The 18609-nt window shown below is 45.3% G+C and overlaps 1 protein-coding gene across 2 annotated transcripts in view; it reads left to right on the plus strand.

The window, feature by feature from the left end:
* ZNF407 (zinc finger protein 407) overlaps positions 1–18609 on the plus strand; it is a 393000-nt gene that overhangs the window by 364513 nt on the left and 9878 nt on the right. Inside the window, exon 9 of one of the 2 annotated variants that reach the window (XM_044934535.1) lies at positions 2994–3215. The exons of the other annotated variant lie outside the window; for it this stretch is intronic. Coding sequence (XP_044790470.1) covers positions 2994–3025 — 32 coding nt within the window. The 3' untranslated portion in view covers positions 3026–3215. Of the gene's footprint in view, positions 1–2993; positions 3216–18609 lie in introns of those variants that run through there. 2 annotated transcript variants of the gene reach the window in all.

Genomic DNA, 18609 nt, shown 5'->3' on the forward strand with positions numbered 1-18609 from the left:
TTTCCCCTGTTAACTGTGGACTGCATGGTTCTCCACAGAACCATGCTTTTGTGTGGTTCAGAAGTTGAAATCTGATCGCATACTAAGTGCAGCCTTCCACCCTTCTCTCGTCTTCTCTCACCATTGAAACAGGTGTGGGTGTCCCAGCCTGGGGTTTACGCAGTCTCAGGTTGACCCCAGCACTAACCGGGAAGCTTCACGTGTGTTTACGTGCAGGGCATCCTCCTGAGACTCTGCGCCCGGGGGGACAATGCTGGTAGATAACTGAGACCACTCAGAAAGCCTCCTCACATACATGCTGGGGCCTCGGAGCTTATTCGATATTCAGCAACTTTGTTTTTGTTTTCTCTTGGGCAAAAAATTTACTGTATCAGTGCTTTTATGTCACAAGAATGAATTGAATTTGTACCCTTTAGTGCAAACAACAATAGACAGAGTGGTAACCTAGTGGAAAACAAATAGACACCCCGTCCCTTTTGGGGATTCAGAGAGGTTCAGAAAGATGGAGCTGACGGTGGAGAGGTGGCAGATAAAAAGAGGCCAAAGCAGGAAGGAATCCGGCGGTCATTTATTACCATGCCATCTTCATAGTGTTTGCTGAACCAAGGTGGAGAGTAATGATTCAGACAAATGACGTTAATCATAATAGCTGGCCCTTTGGCAAAAATGGAATACCTAGCACTGCAGCAGGAGACCTAATCAGATTCTCCAAACTTGCTTCAGAAAGAGAATATTCTGTCTTTAGTTTTCTGTCCCTGGCTTCCCGTGGGATACATCACCCCTAAAAGAAACAGAGTGGTGAGCAACTGTGCCCACTTCCCTTCTCCTCCCCCTGACCCCCTCAGAGATAATCACATCAAACTTGATGATTAATATTGATAGTGAAGCCATATTATTCTCATGCCTTCTTCATATTTATCTAATGTGATAAGATGGCAAGAGCTGTAATGACCATTCGAGTCATATTTTCCATAATCCTGATAATCAGAGTTTAGCTGTACTTCCTTAGAAATGATTTTAAATTCATGTCTTGAGACCAAGCTATGTCACCAGCGTGGGTCCGTGTGCTCTGGTTCTGGGTGGAGAGGTTTGCTGGTCTGTTCAGATGTCGACTGAGCGTTCCGTGTATTCTCAGTGCTCCTGCTCAGAATCCACTGAAAGATGGACTCCGTGTCCTTGATCTCTGATTTGTGTTAAAGCTGGGCAAGCAGTTTCCTTTGTCTTTGCTATCTTGGATTTTTATGGATTTTTAAAAATTAGCCTCGTCAGTAGAATGTATTAGTTATTTTTTATAGACACAGTTTCACTTAACAACAAAACCAAAATTCATTTGGTCCTAAATACTTCCAGGTTTATTAATTAGGCACATTTTGTCATCACTTTATCACACATACTTTGGCACCTAGACCCTCGGATCATAATGCTGTTGTGTAGAAGGAAAAACAATTTAGAGACTCAGCTATATGTCATCTCTAGGGGAAAATTATGTTGACGTGTGGGAGGTTAATGTACACACTTTAGATTCCCTGTGATTTGCTGTTTTCTACTTCATAACTCTAGGTAAACAGTTTCGCTGCCATTTAATGCACAGGTTAAGTGTAGTTGCGGGCCATTATACATCATTAAAGTAAGTGATATGCAGCCATGGAAGAAAGATGGAAGCTTTTCACTTGTAGCTGCTTGGACATTTCATTTGTCATCTGGTCTAGCAGCACAGGAATTAGTCGTGGCCACTTTGATGTAATTTAGAGCGTGGTGTCATGAAATTAAGCGTGGTCACACCATTCGGGCTGATTGGTGCTGATGAGTTTTGCACCTGCCCCCACCCCCCATCTCAGTAACAAATTTGTTCAGGCAAAAAAGCCTGTACTGTTCAATCAAAACTTTCTTTCTGGTGCCCTGTTGTTGTTACCCAGTCGAAGTGAATACCAGAGGCATCTTTGAATACAGAGGTTCTTTCAACAATGATGGAAGAGGTACGGTAGATATTGTGGAAGGCATCTGCCGTATCAAGTGGCACCCTGCATTCTGCCATCACTTTACTATATTACTGCTGCTGCTAAGTCACTTCAGTCGTGTCCGACTCTGTGTGACCCCATAGACGGCAGCCCACCAGGCTCCCCCGTCCCTGGGATTCTCCAGGCAAGAACACTGGAGTGGGTTTCCATTTCCTTCTCCAATGCAGGAAAGTAAAAAGTGAAAGGGAAGTCGCTCAGTCGTGTCCGACTCCTAGCGACCCCATGGACTGCAGCCCACCAGGCTCCTCCATCCATGGGATTCTCCAGGCAAGAGCACTGGAGTGGGGTGCCACTGCCTCCTCCGTTACTATATTACTTCTGGCCCTCAAAGAAGGAAACAGCGCTGACAGTGGTTTAGCCATACCGACTGAAGTGCGGTGTGGCAAATGGGATAGATACCAGTAGGTTGCACCTTAGAGCCCGGCCCGCTATATCTGACCAATGACCAATTTATTACTAATCACACCCAATCGGTAGAATACCATAGACATTTATTTTCATCTGGCAGCCAACAGGCACGGAATAATTTTTTTTAGAAATAAGGAACTGCCATGCACAAGAAGGAACATGACTGATGCGTCCTGCACTTAAGTCTACTGTACATTGTAGCCAGACAGCCTGTCCCAGGGAGATCGTGCATGTATCTGATTACCAGTGGGCATCGCATCCCGCTCGCCTCTGGAATACATTACGGATGCCAGCTCTTGACTTGAGGATGCTGTTAGTGCGATATCTAGTGATAGGGGAGGTATCACACCAGAATAGGATCCATAGGCATTAGTGTCAAGAAGAATAATGTCTTGCCTGCCCTTTCTCCCGGGTTATTGCATGGGTTATACAAAGATTGGGACGAGTTAATAGGAAACAAAGAAACCAGAGGTGGTAGGAAGAGGCAAGGGTAGGGGAAGCAACAGCATTGCAGAAATACCTGACTTTTGCTGGTGCCAAAAATAACGTGTCCCTCTTCTCTCCCAGAGCAGCAGCTTTCGTGGAAGCACCTGACATAATCATTGCAGGCGTCTGCACCATGTAGAACTGAGGCTAAACCGAGCACACCCAGCACAGAGGAGGTGATGGGACCTCCACAAGCCCATTCTAAGTTTCAGCAAGAACGTGTCAGCCTTTGCAGCTGGGTTACAGTGGGGATGGAAAAATACTGCAATTCTCAGATTTCATTTCCATTGTGATTTACATAGATGAAAGCAATGATAATAGAAAAAGAAAAAAAAGTCTGTGATATGCGAGGGGTAGTGTCACCTAGCAGTTCCTTTCTGAGTGAGGAGCGTTTATTGTTTCACAGGAGAGAATTTATCCCATTTGTTGTTAAAACGACATACCTGAATCCTTGTTCACACCCAGGATGAGGGAAATGATTTATTGTCTGTCCCTTGAATTTCTCTGAGCATTCTGTCTAAACTTTAAAGGAGGATTACATTTGCGATTAAATCTTAACAAATGTTGTTTTAACTAGACTGCAATATATGTTATTGACAACAAGCGCCTTTTCTTCTCAAAATAACATTGGTGCTTAGGCATGCAATTTACAAAAATGACAAGGAAGGGTGGTACTTTTCCCAAGGTGAATGTGAGTTGACTGATTAGCTGGTATTTTAACTTAGATTCTTGCAAATTACAGACATAAGAAACCCTGCAATTTATATGTACTTTAGAAGTGAAAGCTTTAATCCCGTGATTCATGAAAGTAAAGTGGTAATAATTTAAGTACCATATTTTATTTATCCCTCAGACTTGTCAGCCGATACCAGAAGTATTCCTACTATTTCTGGGTTGCTGCCTTTGGTCACCTAATTGCTTCTTAGGAAGTTAAGAGGGAAATTGCTTATATAACTACATGGATTGTCTTTGGCAGCGTCGAGCCAAGGCATCAATCAGTCCATCTGGGTAAAATCACAAGCTGACTCCGATATTGCTAAATATTTATACTGTCAAATACACACAGACATCCAGATGAAAGGAGGCATTCATTAGGAATTCTCCAGCTTGTCAGTTTAAAGATGTAGATTAGAGCAAAACCTCCCACTATGGTACTGAGTGCTCAAGAAAAGTCTATATTTAGCCATTCTGAGCAATAAATATCATCATATTGCCTCATTTAGGTAAATAGAGAATAAATATTGTCAAGATGATCTAGAGATAATGTAAACAGATCCCTGTTCAGAGAATGTGTTTCAGGGGAAATTCCAGGACAGTGATGTGCCCATGATGCTTTTTGGTTTAACCCTTTTCCTTAATCACGTCCCCCTCCCCTTTTTGGTAACAGAGATTGTGTTGCTGACAGATTAGGGGGAAAAGATGAAGAGAGGGAAAAAATAATTTTTTTTTTTTTAGCCACAAAGGTGATTTCAAGTTATGTGAATTAGAACACTAATTAGTGCTTGTGCTGCAGGACTGTCTTGATAGTTGCAGAAACTGCTGCTGCTGCCGAAAATAATCTGCTGCAGCGGTGAGGTTCATTTCAGGGTTTCACAGAGCTGACGGCGCCCGTGCCTCTCAAGGGCGCGCCGCCGCTGCGAGGCGAAGGCGTCATCTGACCGACTGTGTGTCGACGTGGTGCCCAGGCTGAGGTTCTGCTGTGGCAGGTTGTTCTGAAACAAGGTCTTTCACACTGTGAGACTCTGCCCAGAACGCTGCAATGTACACTGGAACCCACAGTTCAGCGCTGCGCTGAGACCTGGCAAACGCCTTCCCTGAACGTGCAGGCCCAGGCACAGGTGTGGATCCAGCCCGCAGGTGTGGCTCCAGCCAGGTCCCGGGCGCAGAGACTGTGTTCCTCTGCAGGGCACGTACTCGCGCTCTGCCCGGGTAATTGATAATCTTAGAAGTTTATACTCACTGGGAATTTTAACTGGTGTCAAAGTTTTAGTTAATTACACTAGATGATTTTTTTGAGATTAATAATTAACATCTCTCTTTATAACTAAATATCCATAATTAATCAGCAAATCATAATGGGAAGACTAATTAACTTCAAACTCCAATCTTAACAGAAAATCTATATTACTCTCCAACATCATTAATTACCAGAGTAATCAAAGTTATCCCTCGTGGGATAAAACATAAAGCTTTGCGGGTTTATCAGCTAAACTGTTAGCACAGAGGAATTTCCAAACTAACTTCAAATGGCATTGCCGGTTACACAGTGACTCGGTTATTCCAGCACACTTTCCCTGGCTACACGTTCCATCATCAAGAGGCTCCCTGGCCGCCGGCTGAGGAACCAGCAGGGGAAAGCCTTCACCACGGGTTAGTTCCGCGATCTCTGGGAACCGGGTAATCTGGCTCACTGTCTTCAGAACTGCATTGCACCTCTTGATTTCTTTCCTCCGCCTCACAGAACTGCTAGTTAGCTGGTTTAAAATTGTTAGTAACAAGCCACAGTGTACATCCAACATCGTTCAAAAATGGGGAATTTTTTTTTTTTTTTTGGTAATAAAAAATGGAAACGTTATCTCTATCACTTGTGTTACGGAGAACTCAAGAATTAAAGGGATATTGTGTGAAAGGAAAAAGTACTGTGCAAGACAAAAAAATAAAAAAATTAACATGAACATCACAAGACATGAAATGGGGCCATGACAGTTTCTAAGAAACAGATGGTCACAGCTGTTTAAAAACTGAGAAGTGTCTTTTCAGGTTTTCACTTAGGTACTTAGGAGTTAAAAGTGTATTTAAAATCCATTTTTCAGTTAGCGTATCACCTCATCCTCCAAGTGCACACATCGAATACTGTTCTTTTGTGTGGCAGCTGTAAAAATCCTCAGCAATTTTTACTGTCAAGAAAATTCTGAATAAATAGAGGCTGTTAACTTAGGCAGATATCTCAGGTTATTTGGTGGCAATCAAGAACGCAGAGCACTTCAACTAATGGGTTATGATCAGAAACTGTTCCTAATAGCCAGCTAGAGGGATCTGAATATGAAGATTTCTATAATTTTGTTGTCAGCTTGTGATGTACTCTAGTGCTAATTATTTGGAACAATTATGTTTTCCTAATAACAAAAGAAGAAGCAGTGAATTAAGCAGGCTTACCTTCAGATCTTTAGATAACAGTTTAAATGCACTTGCCATTAAGAAATAACATTTCTTTTTGCCTTACCGAGCCCTAATTATTGAAGATGCTTGTCTTTTAAAATCTACGGCCTCCACTTCTTTTAAACCTGTTCGATGTGTCAGTTTACACTGATGATCCCGTAACTAGTATTTTCTCAGTCTTAGGTTTATGCACGCACCTCCCATAGGCTGCTTACTTCAGTTAGTTATTCAAAAACCATAATTAGTGCAGTAATTAACATGTGGATCCTTCAAAGGAAGACTGCTGGAATCACAGGACGCCTCTCGTCATTCTGAGTGATGTGCGGATGATAAAGAACTTAGGGTGATGTGACAGCAGGATTTGTATTACTGCACATTAACTGTGCTGCAGGGAAATTCAGACAGGACCTTGGTCCACAGAGCCCTAACGTTTGAAAAAAGTAATTATCCACACTGTTTCTATAATTCAGCTAGGTGTTATCCTGCATTTGCAGCTGTCAAATCATTTGTTTTAAATGTTTTTTTTTTAATCTTATGAATACTTGAAAGTTTTGAGTTTTGCACATTATCTTTTTAACCATTTTCCAAACAGAGGTGCCATGGTTTCACCCTTTTTCCTTTCTTTTTTAAAATCCATTATGGAAAGAGTCTTTCTTGACAATTGATTTCAGGCAGTTGATGATAATTTGACTTGATGCAGGCTACAGTTTCAAACTCATAGTTATAAAGAAAAGGCTCCATTTCCTACATTTCCCCAGGGAAATTTTTTGGGTTAATTCTCCATTTTCTCATAAACCAAATCTGTTGTTTCAATCCATGGTGAATGCATTGTGTACAGTTAAATTTGGTTCTGGGTGTTCACACCCACCCAGTTGGACTCCTCTTATGGGTGTTTCAGTGGGCAGGTTTGGCCTTTAACTTCCTGTAAGCAGTGGCCCCCTTTCCACACTTTTCAGGCAGTGACCTTTGCTCCCCAAGTTCCATTCTGCATCTCATCCCTCAGGCTCACGTGAACAGGGGTGAAGTAGCTGTGCTCCTTGAGGAGGGGGAGGTGCCCTTACCAACCAGAGGGAGGCCCGGGCGCTGCACCGTGTTCCTCAGAGTGTGAAGTCAGGCTGGAGCGGGAGTGGGTGCTGGATCCTGGATGTCGGCTATCGATTGGTGGAGAACAGTCTTTTTTTTTTTTTTTTTTTTTTAATCTTACTTAAACTAAATGCTTATGAATTGACTCCCCATCTTTAGTACATTAAGCAAAAAAAGATTATGAGTGCTGATCTTTACTCAAAATGGGGTGAAAGACTCACCTCCTTAACATCTCGCCCATTGGGTTTACATCTTCATGTGTCTTCCATCCTGGTGTTCCTCCCACCTTGCCAGCTGTCTGAGTGAACAGTGCATCCCCACACATTCTCTTAGTTTCAGGGCTCGGGAGTTGTCTGTGCTGTTTCAACCTCAGTGTAAGCCATTCAGTATCGTGAGCTCGTTACTAACTTGTGACTGTGCTCAGTCACTCTCGTGGCCAGCTCTGTGACCCTGTGGACTGTAGCACGCCAGGCTCCTCATCTGTCGTGTGGGTGGCCATTTCCTTCTCCAAACTTGTGGCTGAGTACGTGCATTTAATAATCTGCAAATAGACCCTCTGTGCCAATCAGAACACAAAGTTCTGCTGCATAACTCTTCTCCCAAAACATACACACCCTAAAACTACTTATATTGATGCTACTGCAATTAACTGCAGAGAAGCCAATGGCACCCCACTCCAGCGCTCTTGCCTGGGAAATCCCATGGACGGAGAAGCCTGGTAGGCTACAGTCCATGGGGTCACTAAGAGTCGGGCACGACTGAGCGACTTCACTTTCAATTTGCACTTTCATGCATTGGAGAAGGAAATGGCAACCCACTCCAGTATTCTTGCCTGGAGAATCCCAGGGACAGAGGAGCCTAGTGGGCTGCCGTCTATGGGGTCGCACAGAGTCGGACATGATTGAAGCGACTTAGCAGCAGCAGCAGCAGCAATTAACTGTAAGTTCAGTACATTTTTGTACACTATTCCTAGTACACGACCTTCTCCTCACCATCCTGACTTGGGAAAAGCAGGTTTGAAAGCTGCCACCACAGAGCGCCTGGGGCGCAGCGTAGCTCCATGTGGGTGCTGCCCAGCACTGTCGTGAATGGGTCAGACCCATGGTGTGGGGGTTTTCAGAGGCGATAATGACTTCCCAAGTCAGCAGTCCTGGAGGGACTCCGGAGCAAGGGTGTCTGCCATGAATGAAGCACTGCAGGCGAAGCACGTGCTACCTGGTGCTTTGCACACTTAAAATACACTCCCGTTCCCCATTCTAAAGACAGAAACAGAAGCTTAGCAAGGTTGAATAAGCTCTCTCAGCACACACAGCTAGTTAGAACAAGCTTCGATTTTACTCTGGAGCTCCCTCAGTCTTCAAGTCTGCCTGCAGTCACATTATTAAGGAGAAGACGGCATTTTTGACAGGTAAAAGCCTCATTGTGTTTTTAAGTGGCCATCAGCATTATTGCCATAAAAGAGAAGACCCCAAAGACCAATGGAACGGCTGTGGGATTCCCCGCGCGCCCCCCGCCCCCCCTTCTTTAGCAACAGCCGAGCACACATGCTCACTCTGATGCGTTCTCCACGCACAAGTTCATCTGAACTGGAAGTAACCTGACGCTCCCCTCACACTGCCCCTGTAGCCCTGAGATCACTCAGGGCTGGACATGAAGCACCGTGGGTCTCTCACACAGGCTGTCCTTCGGAGCACACCGCAGACAGACAGACAGACAAAGCAACGACCACAGCACAGAGCAGAAAGCCAGTACTCAGCGCCAGTGTAACTAAAGGGTAAACGGGAAATAAAAAGCAGTGTTAACTGACCACAATTACAGGCATGTGGTAGACAGTCACACCCCCATTTTGATACACAGCCACATTCAGTGAAGATACGGCTTTCCCTTAATTGAATGGAGTATAGCATCCATTCACACGTGTCAATACAAATAGCAGGGAAGACCTCCCGGGGTCTCCCATAGACAGAACCCAAGCCTGCCTGATACAAGTCCATCTCCAGCGTTAGGTGATCTGCATCTCCTCGTTTTAGGTATCTACTCTATACCTGTTTGGCATCTGTGAATATTTACTGCCCTTTGAATTAGCCTTGCCCATTTCTGTATCAGCAAAGAGGTAAAACATAAAAGTGAGTGATTGTTCAGCCTAATGAGCTTTTTAATTGTTCGACTTTCAAAGATCACATGGGCCACAGGGTTTGCGTTCTCTAGAAAATAAATATGACACGGGACAGAGCCGATTTCTTTTCAGGGGCTAAAAATAAGTCTTTGAGTTGCTCTAATCAACTGGAGACGAGGAAAAGGAAGTCATGGTGTTGTGTGACCGTCGACTCCTGGGATCCCTTAGATGCAGGATGACCTAATTGGCCACCGAAGGCAGGCACATGAACAGGAGCACCTGTGACAGGAAACCATCCAGCTGCTGCTCAAGGACTTTTTGTGACAAGGCCCTCAACTGTTTATATGTAAAGCCTCGACTTTAAAAAAGAAACAAGCTGAGGTTCAGTTTACAAGTAGACTTAATCCTTTTCAGGTTTGCAGCTGGATGAGTTTTGACCAATGTGTGCACTCGTGTAACCATTGCCCAAGTCAGGTTACAGACCATCTCCACCACCTGCAACGTCTCCTGGGGTCCCTTCATGGTAACTGTCTTCACCAAACATGTGGTTCTTGGTGGTGCCTGTAGTATTGTCTCTTCCAAGGGTCACATGAGTGCGATTGTGCAGGGTAGCCTCGTTTCCACTTAGCATAACTCTTTTGAGATTCAGTCCCGTTGTTGCACTTGGCAGCTGTTTTCTTTTCCTACTGAGCGTTACTCCATTGTTTGGACATAGCACAGTATACTTGTCCATTCTCCCATTTACGGACGTTTGGTTGTTGCTAAACAACCCAAGTTGTGGGCAATCATGAACACAGCTACTCTAAGCATTTGGGCACAGATCTTTGTGTGAACATGTGTTTTCATTTCCTTAGGAATGGGGTTTCGAGGTCACATGGTGAGAAACGGCTGAACTGTTTCTCCTCATGGCTGTGCCATTTTGCATTCCCACCGGCAACGTGTGGCAGTTCAGGTTGCTCCACATCCTCACCAGCACTTGGTGTTATCAGTCTTCTTAATGTCAGCCATTCTGGTGAGTGTGTCGTGGTATCTCATGTGGTTTTAATTGGCATTTTCCTAGCGATTAATGATGCTGAGCATCTTTTCAAGTGTGTATCCACCTGTGAGTTGCTCTAATTTTTAGAAAATTCTCAAGATGGGTTAAAACATAGCACCAGTGCACTGAAGGGCTTCCTTGGTGGCTCAGCAGTAAAGAATCCACCTTCAGTGCAGGAGCCACAGGAGATGCGGGTTTGATCCCTGAGTCAGGAAGAGCCCCTGGAGGAGGGCATGGCAACCCACTCCAGTATTCTTGCCTGGAGACCCCCATGGACAGAGGAGCCTGCAGGCTGCAGTCCACAGGGACACAGAGTTGTACACGGCTGAGTGACACAGCACGCACAAACGCACTGAAGCTACACAGGGACGTGTGATTATCCCTCTTCTACATGGCGACCTGCCAGATACTTGGAGACTGTTCTTGTGTCCTTTTTTCCAGCCCCCTGAATCTAGATTTGCCAAGCCAGCCTGCCCAGTCCCTCCCTCCCCTCTGCCCCCATTCCCGTGCTGTGGTTTCTGGACAGAGAACCTCTGCCTCCTACCTCAGCTCCATGCAGACGCGTTCCAGTCTGTGGCCCTCCATTCAAACTCAGTTCCTGGCACTGAGTGTAGTGCCCTCCTTTGCAAACACTGGGTCTTCTTACAGTGACCAAAGTGGGATTCCCTCTGGGAGCCATAACATCCTGTTAAGCTCAGACTTGATAAGCTGCCCCATGGCTTTACCTGAGCTGTTGGTTAAAATTAGTAACTTGCCAAGGCAAATGCCCTGCATCTTGAAGTAAGTCCAACCTCTACCTAAGTACATGTACTTGACAGAGATCAGTACAGAGAAGTATTTGCAGGGGAGCCAGCTGATTTAATAATCAATGACAGCTTTTAAATTTGCTAAACTGCTAGGTTTATTTTGGACATTAAAGAGGTGCCGAGCAGTTGTGAATTATTTTGGTTGCTTTCAATCTTCGGTGTCTTCTATATGCATCTGTAAAAAGTTACTGAGAAATATGCAAATATAGATAGCATAAGATTTTGATCCCTGTGGCCGAAATACAAAATACTATTGAAAACATCCTAGCTGATGAGAGCAGTTTGCCTTTCCTAATGTCCCTAGAGCTTTTGCAGAAAGTTTTCATAATTTATGGAACTGGTATTAGATCCGTTTTTAGGAATATATAGTGGCCTCTTGGGGAAAATTAAGTCTTACCATTGGAACAAGTACACAGAATTGTTTACATACAGCTTCCTGGGATGGTGCTTTGTTCTGCTCCGTTTTGTTTTGTCTTGTTTTATTAATATTAGGGGACAAGACCTCCAGAACTAGATTCCTTGATAGTTCTGGCCTTGACTTCAAGAAGCCACCGGAATATTCCGTATTGCTCACAGCTCCTGTTACTCTGGGCTTTGTTCAGACTGGTTTGGTTTGCTTGTCTTGGCGTTTGCTGGTGTTATTTCTCCTTTTGTGTTCTTCCACTGTTAGGAACAACCCTCAGTACTCCTGATGAGGAAGTGGATCTGAATTTAAAACAGCCTTGTTCCTATCTCATACATACGGTGCTTTTTCTAAACTTTGTCAGTTGTTAGTGACAATGAGACTTTCATTGGTAAGTTTAAGATGGGTGGTGTGAAGTAAACATACTGTGTGCTTAGCTGCTCAGTCATGTCCGACTCCTGCGACCCCATAGACTATAGCCTGCGGGCTCCTTTGTCAATGGAATTCTCCAGGCAAAAATACTGGAGTCGACTGCCATTTCCTTCTCCAAATAAATATAATAGTTGTGTATTAATTTTATTGTGAATAAATTATATAAATATGCCAGATATGACTAAAACCATATGATATTTGACTATGGGGGGGGGGCTATCATTTATTGTTACATGTGGTGGTGGTGTTTAAAATGTCTTACTTTCTTCTGAAGATCACCATGTATCTAATGTTTTGGGCCAAGACTAAAGATTGTATTTGTGTATCAGAGTCTTCTGGGTTCTTAACCTAGTTACTGCTACACTCAACACTCAGGCTGAATATACTGGTGTAAATCCCATTAGAGCAGAGACTTTCTCCTAGGACATTATTTTAGAGTAAAAGAATGCAGTATCAGCAATGTGTGTCTGAACGAGGGGTGACGGGTTTTTTCAGCTACACTAGGAAAATAGTCTGTGTGCATGTAGAGCCCATAGCTATGATCATCTCAGCAGAAAGTTTTACATTAGGACTTCATGTCTAACTGGGAATTAAACATGACTCCTTTTAATTAAAATGCATGTTAATAACTGAATCATTGAGTTTACATTGTTATATAGGATTATTAACACTCAACCTAACTGAGCATTTAAATTCCTTTTTCTGGCTTAGGTTGGGGCATTGAGCAGAATCATTGGCAAGCCATTGGCCTCCTACACAGAGACCCTTTGCCTGCAAACAGTGGAAATGTTGCCCTGGAAATGTGGCTGAAGTTTCATGAAAATGAAACACGAAGCCTGCCAGGCCCATCTGTGCCAGCCTTATAAAACAAGAGCACCAATTTTATCATCGTCGCCTTTTGTTCTCCGCAGTGCTGCCCCTGTGGCTGCTGTATGAGCGCCGGAGCCAGGGGCCTCCGTTGACCCTGCTCTTTCTGCTGCGCACTGTCTGTTCTCGGCTGCAACACTTCTCACCCCCACACCCTCTTCTTTTTAAAACACGGAAACTCGAATGTTGAAAACCTTGAGCCATTTTATAAGGTTTTGTGCTGACAGACCACAGGGCTTTGTTGCTGGATTGCAGATCAAATATGAATTGGGGTGGAGTTGGATGAACATTTCTTCCTTTTAAGCAGAAGGAGGAAACCCACTGCTTTGTAAGTCTCAGAATCCGTCAGGGTGTTATTTTATTACATTGATGTCCATTTTTCATTATCTTCATGAATGGGTGTTTTCCATCTTAATGCACAGTATTTGCATATGATAAACCAGCCAGTTTTAACATGGCTTCTTTTTAATATTTCTGAATTTCCATTCAAACAATCAGAATTCTGATGTGAAATCACACTGGGCCAAATATGATAACTGTAAATCCATCTGAGCTGTAACACTACCATCAGCCCATTAATTTCCAAATCTAAATAACTCAATCAGCTGCTGTACTGTGGAGGTGGAGGTGCATCAGATATTTAAGAGAATGTTTATGATTCATAGCTTAACAGGAAAGGACTGACTCTGCTACATCATTTTTTTAAAGGCAGCAATGCGAGACCAATGATGTGATGCCATTTTCTGTAGACTGGACAGTGGTGGAGGCCAGGCTACTCAGATGACCCCAGGAGCACCAGCTTGTCCTGGAATCACAGGATTCTCCGGCAAGGGGAAGCCGAGAGTATCTGCCTCAGAAAGGCGGATGGAAGCAGAGCCCCTGCGGAGATCTCTGCCCACTCAGCGCGCACTGCTTCACTCCTCTCTGCCTCATATCTGGGCATTCCCAGGGAGCATTTCGTCCTTCTGATACGTCTGTTGCATCCACTCATCATCCAGTGGTTAGAAAGTCAAGCCAGTCCACAGCACCCTGATGTCAGCACAGTGGAGACCTCCCCACCCCGCCACCACCAGCCAGGACTCAAGATCCGCCTTGGCCAGGCCCTGGGCGGCCCTGCAGAGAACCCGGGCACTGTTGGCCTCCCTTCCTTGGTGTTTTCATGGTGTTGAAGTTAAACCTAATTAGACAGGTTCTCCCTCTTTAGGTCCACATATTCTTCCACATGTGAGGGTTTAAGCCAAAAAGTCTCTTATCAGAGTTTACTGTTTTTCCTCCCAAATGTCCCTTGCCCTCTGACCTTCAGTATGTCCAAGCTAAGTTTGGGCCAGATAAGTTGTGTTCATGACCGTTTCTTTGTAGATTGAAAAGGAGTGAAGCCTTCTTTACTAATAAGGCTATATCCAAAATTCAAGCAAATTTTGAGCATATCAGAATATTTAGGATTCTGATTCTTCATGCGTGAAAGTGAAAGTCACTCAGTCATGTCCGACTCTTTGCAACCCCATGGACTGTACAGTCCATGGAATTCTCCAGGCCAGAATACTGGAGTGGGTAGCTATTCCCTTTTCCTGGGGATCTTCCCAACCCAGGGATTGAACCCAGGTGGATTCTTTACCAGTTGAGCCACAAGGAAAGCCCAAGAATACTGGAATGGGATCTTCCATTCCAGCGGATCTTCCCAACCTAGGAATTTAACTGGGGTCTCCTTCATTGCAGGTGGATTCTTTACCAACTGAGCTATCAGGGAAGCCCCTTTTTATCATCCCGTGTTTTGAGCTTATTTATTTATTTATCTACATGTATAAATTCAAAAAGCGGGATGATAAAACCAAGAATTGAATGATAAAAGAGTGTTTCGAAGAAAGAACCTAAGCTCAGTCAGGTGAGCTGCCTAAGTTACAATTTGGGGGGTTGTTTGTGTAGGGAAAGCTGGTGGACATGGTTGATGCATGGTCATTAATTCACGAGCAGGGCAGGGTCAGATATAAGAGCAGAGGAAGCCAGCAGTGTTTGTTCCAGACAATGGGAGTCACTTGCCTAGAAAATCCCACGGACGGAGGAGCTTGGTAGGCTGCAGTCCATGAGGTCGCTAAGAGTCGGACACGACTAAGTGACTTCACTTTCACTTTTCACTTTCATGCATTGGAGAAGGAAATGGCAACCCACTTCAGTGTTCTTGCCTGGAGAATCCCAGGGACGGGGGAGCCTGATGGGCTGCTGTCTCTGGGGTCGCACAGAGTCGGACACAACTGAAATGACTTAGCAGCAGCAGCAGTAAGAAGGAGACCCAGACGACAGAAGTTACTCAAAGCACCTGGAAGAAAGGAAGGTGATGCTGGACTGTCCAGCACCAGGGCCCAGCACAGGAGGTTGCAGAGCGGCTCCTGAGGGGGTAGGGGTACCTTGGCCCCTGGGCTGGCACCAGTTAGCACAGCTTCTTAAGGTGCCTTTAATGGAACCTTTCCTAGGAGGTGTTTTTTTCCCTTCATTTTATGTCTGTGATTTATCTACCTGACTTCCTGGAATTTCTGTTAAGAATTCCAGATACTCAGAAATACTTCTCAGGGCTTAGTGACTAACGGGTGCCTTGGCGCTCTGCAGATGAAGGGAGACAGCAGCTGCTAGGCCAGTAGGATAACACAGCGCAGTAATCAAACGGACGTGCACAAACGCCGAGACACGTGGTGTCCTTCTCCCGGTTCTGCCCTTTGGCAGTGCAGCTCCGAGTTCCTTTCAGCCAGCAAATGAGGAATTAATTCAGTACTGTCATTCTGATTGTCTTTCAACTCTGAGAAAGAGTGGGACATTTCTGTTCAGGAAAATACTTGACGGCGTTTAATAATAAATAGGGGTGAAGGAAAACATATGAATTTCCACATTCCTGTGAGCGTCATTCCAAGTTTTGAATGCCTCCCTTTCCTCCTTCCTGTTCGTGAAGCTGCTAACCGTGTTGTGTTCCGATTAATGCCACGTGTGAGGGTTCATGACTCAGTGCTCGTGTGCTCTGAGGTCGTGTCCTCGTGGTAGTCGTGGAACTAGAATGACACGTGTCCAGGTTTATCTGCAGCGGGGTGAGGTCTGCGCCCTGTCCTGTGCTCAGACCACCCCTGTGACTCTCAGTTTGGGGGGTAAATTTCATGGTGTTCCTGGTGATATGTTACCTATTGAAGAGCTGCTTCTAGTCTCAACGGTGAGACTTCTGACATTTCACGTGGTTGATCACCTTCTTCTTACTTGCTTTCTGAGACCCACGGTCTTGACCACCTAGTCATCTCCTCTCTGACTTTTCTGCGCTTATCAGGGTCCCCTTGGTCTCTCTCCCTAACTGTGATCTCCTTTCAGCCTAACACACACTGCCTGGGGGAGGCCTCCCCTCGTTATCATGGACCCCACCTCCATGCTGATAGCAGCCAAGCATGCAGTTTCCAACCAAACCCAGCCTTTCTGTTGGCCCAAAGCACAGCGCCGGAAAGAATCGACTAGCTACTTCCTGGTTCTCCCATGGGAATCCAGTTCTCAGCTTGACTTCTAAATTGAGAGCTGCACTCATGAGCTGATGTGGGAATCCTTGACATTTTCTGCTGTTAAAAAAGTCAACGGGGGTATTTTCATACATTTTTATAATTACGTTTAAAATGTTTGCTTTGTTTTGAAATGACAAGATAAGAGAGCCTGATATTTGCAAGCACTTATTTGCAAATAACACATTTTGCTTGTGCACAGTCATTATTCTTGAAAAATTAAATTGATATGTTTTCTTTCCCCTTGGGATATGATATTGCATGCATATGGGTATAATAGGTCCCCTTTTTAATTGGCTTTTTAAGTACTAGAGATATTTTTATGTGCTACATAAGAGTCTGTATCCAGATTCCAGATCATTCTGAAGGTCCACTTGAGGTGGATTTGCAGAATCCCCGACACAGCACTTCCTCCTTGACTTACATTTTAGTGATCCAGTCTCATACGCTGCTGGCACTCAGAGCTACTGAGGTTTCAGCTGCTGGTGGTGTTTCAGTGTTGTAATTTGTAAGTTTATTTTCATTCATTCCATTCATTTAAAAGCAAGGGTTCAGGCCTCCAAGTTTGGACTTTGTTTGATACTTTCAAATGAGTATTTAGCCTTGATTATCCCGGGCACATGGATACCCTGCAATTTTAACAGAGGAGTTTAACTTGGGTATTTAGGAAGACATTCAAAATAAAGATGGTAGAATTCACTGGTTCAGAAGGAAATATGTTGTCGTCTTCCACGGTGACCAGCAGTCTCCCCACCCCGACCCCACCTCTGCCCTATGCTCACTGCGGAGAAGGCTGCATGTTGGGCTGGCCTCAGAGCAGGACAGCACCCGTCGCCCCCCAACATCAGTCTGGTGAACCCCGGAAAGGGCAGATCTACGGCCCCTGCTCACTCGTATGTTCACAGCCTCGAGTCAGAGCCTGCTCTGCCTGTGCCTGAGCTGGATGGTCAGGTCCTCACTGTGAACCTTCCCCAGTGCTGGCCGCCCACAGCCGGGCACCGTGTCCCCATGTTCTCGGTCCCCAGACTCAAGGTGTCTGCAGTCTTCGGGAGCAGGTGGGCTCCACCCGGTACCCACTCAGTGGATGCTTGGGGCCCTCACACACAGGAAAGGTAGCAGCCATGTACCCAGAACGGATGATTAATTGACTACATGGTAAAGAAACTCACATTGTTTTAAGTCTACACCAGCAGCTGCCACTGCTCACCTGTGAGCAGATGTTAGGCCTCCAAAAGCCTGGCTGATAATTAAAATACTAACAGTGAGCTTTGCCCAGCTGCAGGTTCTGCCTACTGTAAATTCGATTTTAATGGTGCCTCTGTGCTGTGACTGAGGAGTAGTTTGGTTTTTACCTTCATACACAAGTGTCTGCAGTGGAGACAGTCGTCCACTTCCTCTCATCTCCTCAGGAAAGACAGGAAGATACTTTGAAACACAGGCAGTTGGAACATGCCTACAAAAATGAGCGTGATCTTTTCATTGGGTTTGCCAGAAACACACAGGAGGCCAGTTTTATCTGCCGTTGGCCTGTGAACTCAGCCATGTTAGAGGAGGGCCACCAACGCCACTGACTGGACTTCTTATTTGCGTGATTTTATCTTCTAAGTGCGTGTAACGGTTACAGCTTCTGAAAAGGAGGCCTTGTCTCCTAATAGTGCATTATCTCTACAGGGAGTTTTACAAGACAGGCCGAGGATGCTCAGGAAAAGGTCGTCAGGCTTCCTAATTTTCTGAGGCCGTAACTCCAGAAAGAATGGCAGCGCTAGTCTGAGCTGACGTCTTTAAGTCAAACGGAGACGGCCTTGCAGTAAGCAGACAAGGCTGCTGCTCCTCTGGAGTCTTCGAAGGCCTTCAGAAATGCTGCCAGCCTAAAATGCCCCCACTTGTTCAAGGCCCGAGCTCCAAGTGCAAGGGTGTGGCCTGCAGCTTACCTTTCGTCAGCGGACCACAAGCACACACGGGTGAGGTCAGAGGCTCGGGGTGGAGGGCTGGATGCCAGGGCTCCCAGGGAAGTACATGCATGTCCCAGGCGGGCTCCCCTCAGCAGCCAGGCCTGCCCCGACCTCCAGAACGCATGTGGGATGCCAAGGGCACGACCCTGGGCAGCCCCCTCCCTCCCAGCTTGTTCAAGACGTCTGAGCACTTTCTGCTAGGAAACCCGATGGGCGTTAGGAGTGCTCATGGCAGGTAAAGGCTGAGATCAGAGCACTTCACCATCTGACTTTAGTCCCATTTCATCCCCCTTGTGAATCATGATGACACGCTTCTGCCCCA

This window comes from Bubalus bubalis, chromosome 22 (assembly GCF_019923935.1).
Source record: "Bubalus bubalis isolate 160015118507 breed Murrah chromosome 22, NDDB_SH_1, whole genome shotgun sequence".
NCBI classification, from domain to species: Eukaryota; Metazoa; Chordata; class Mammalia; order Artiodactyla; family Bovidae; genus Bubalus; species Bubalus bubalis.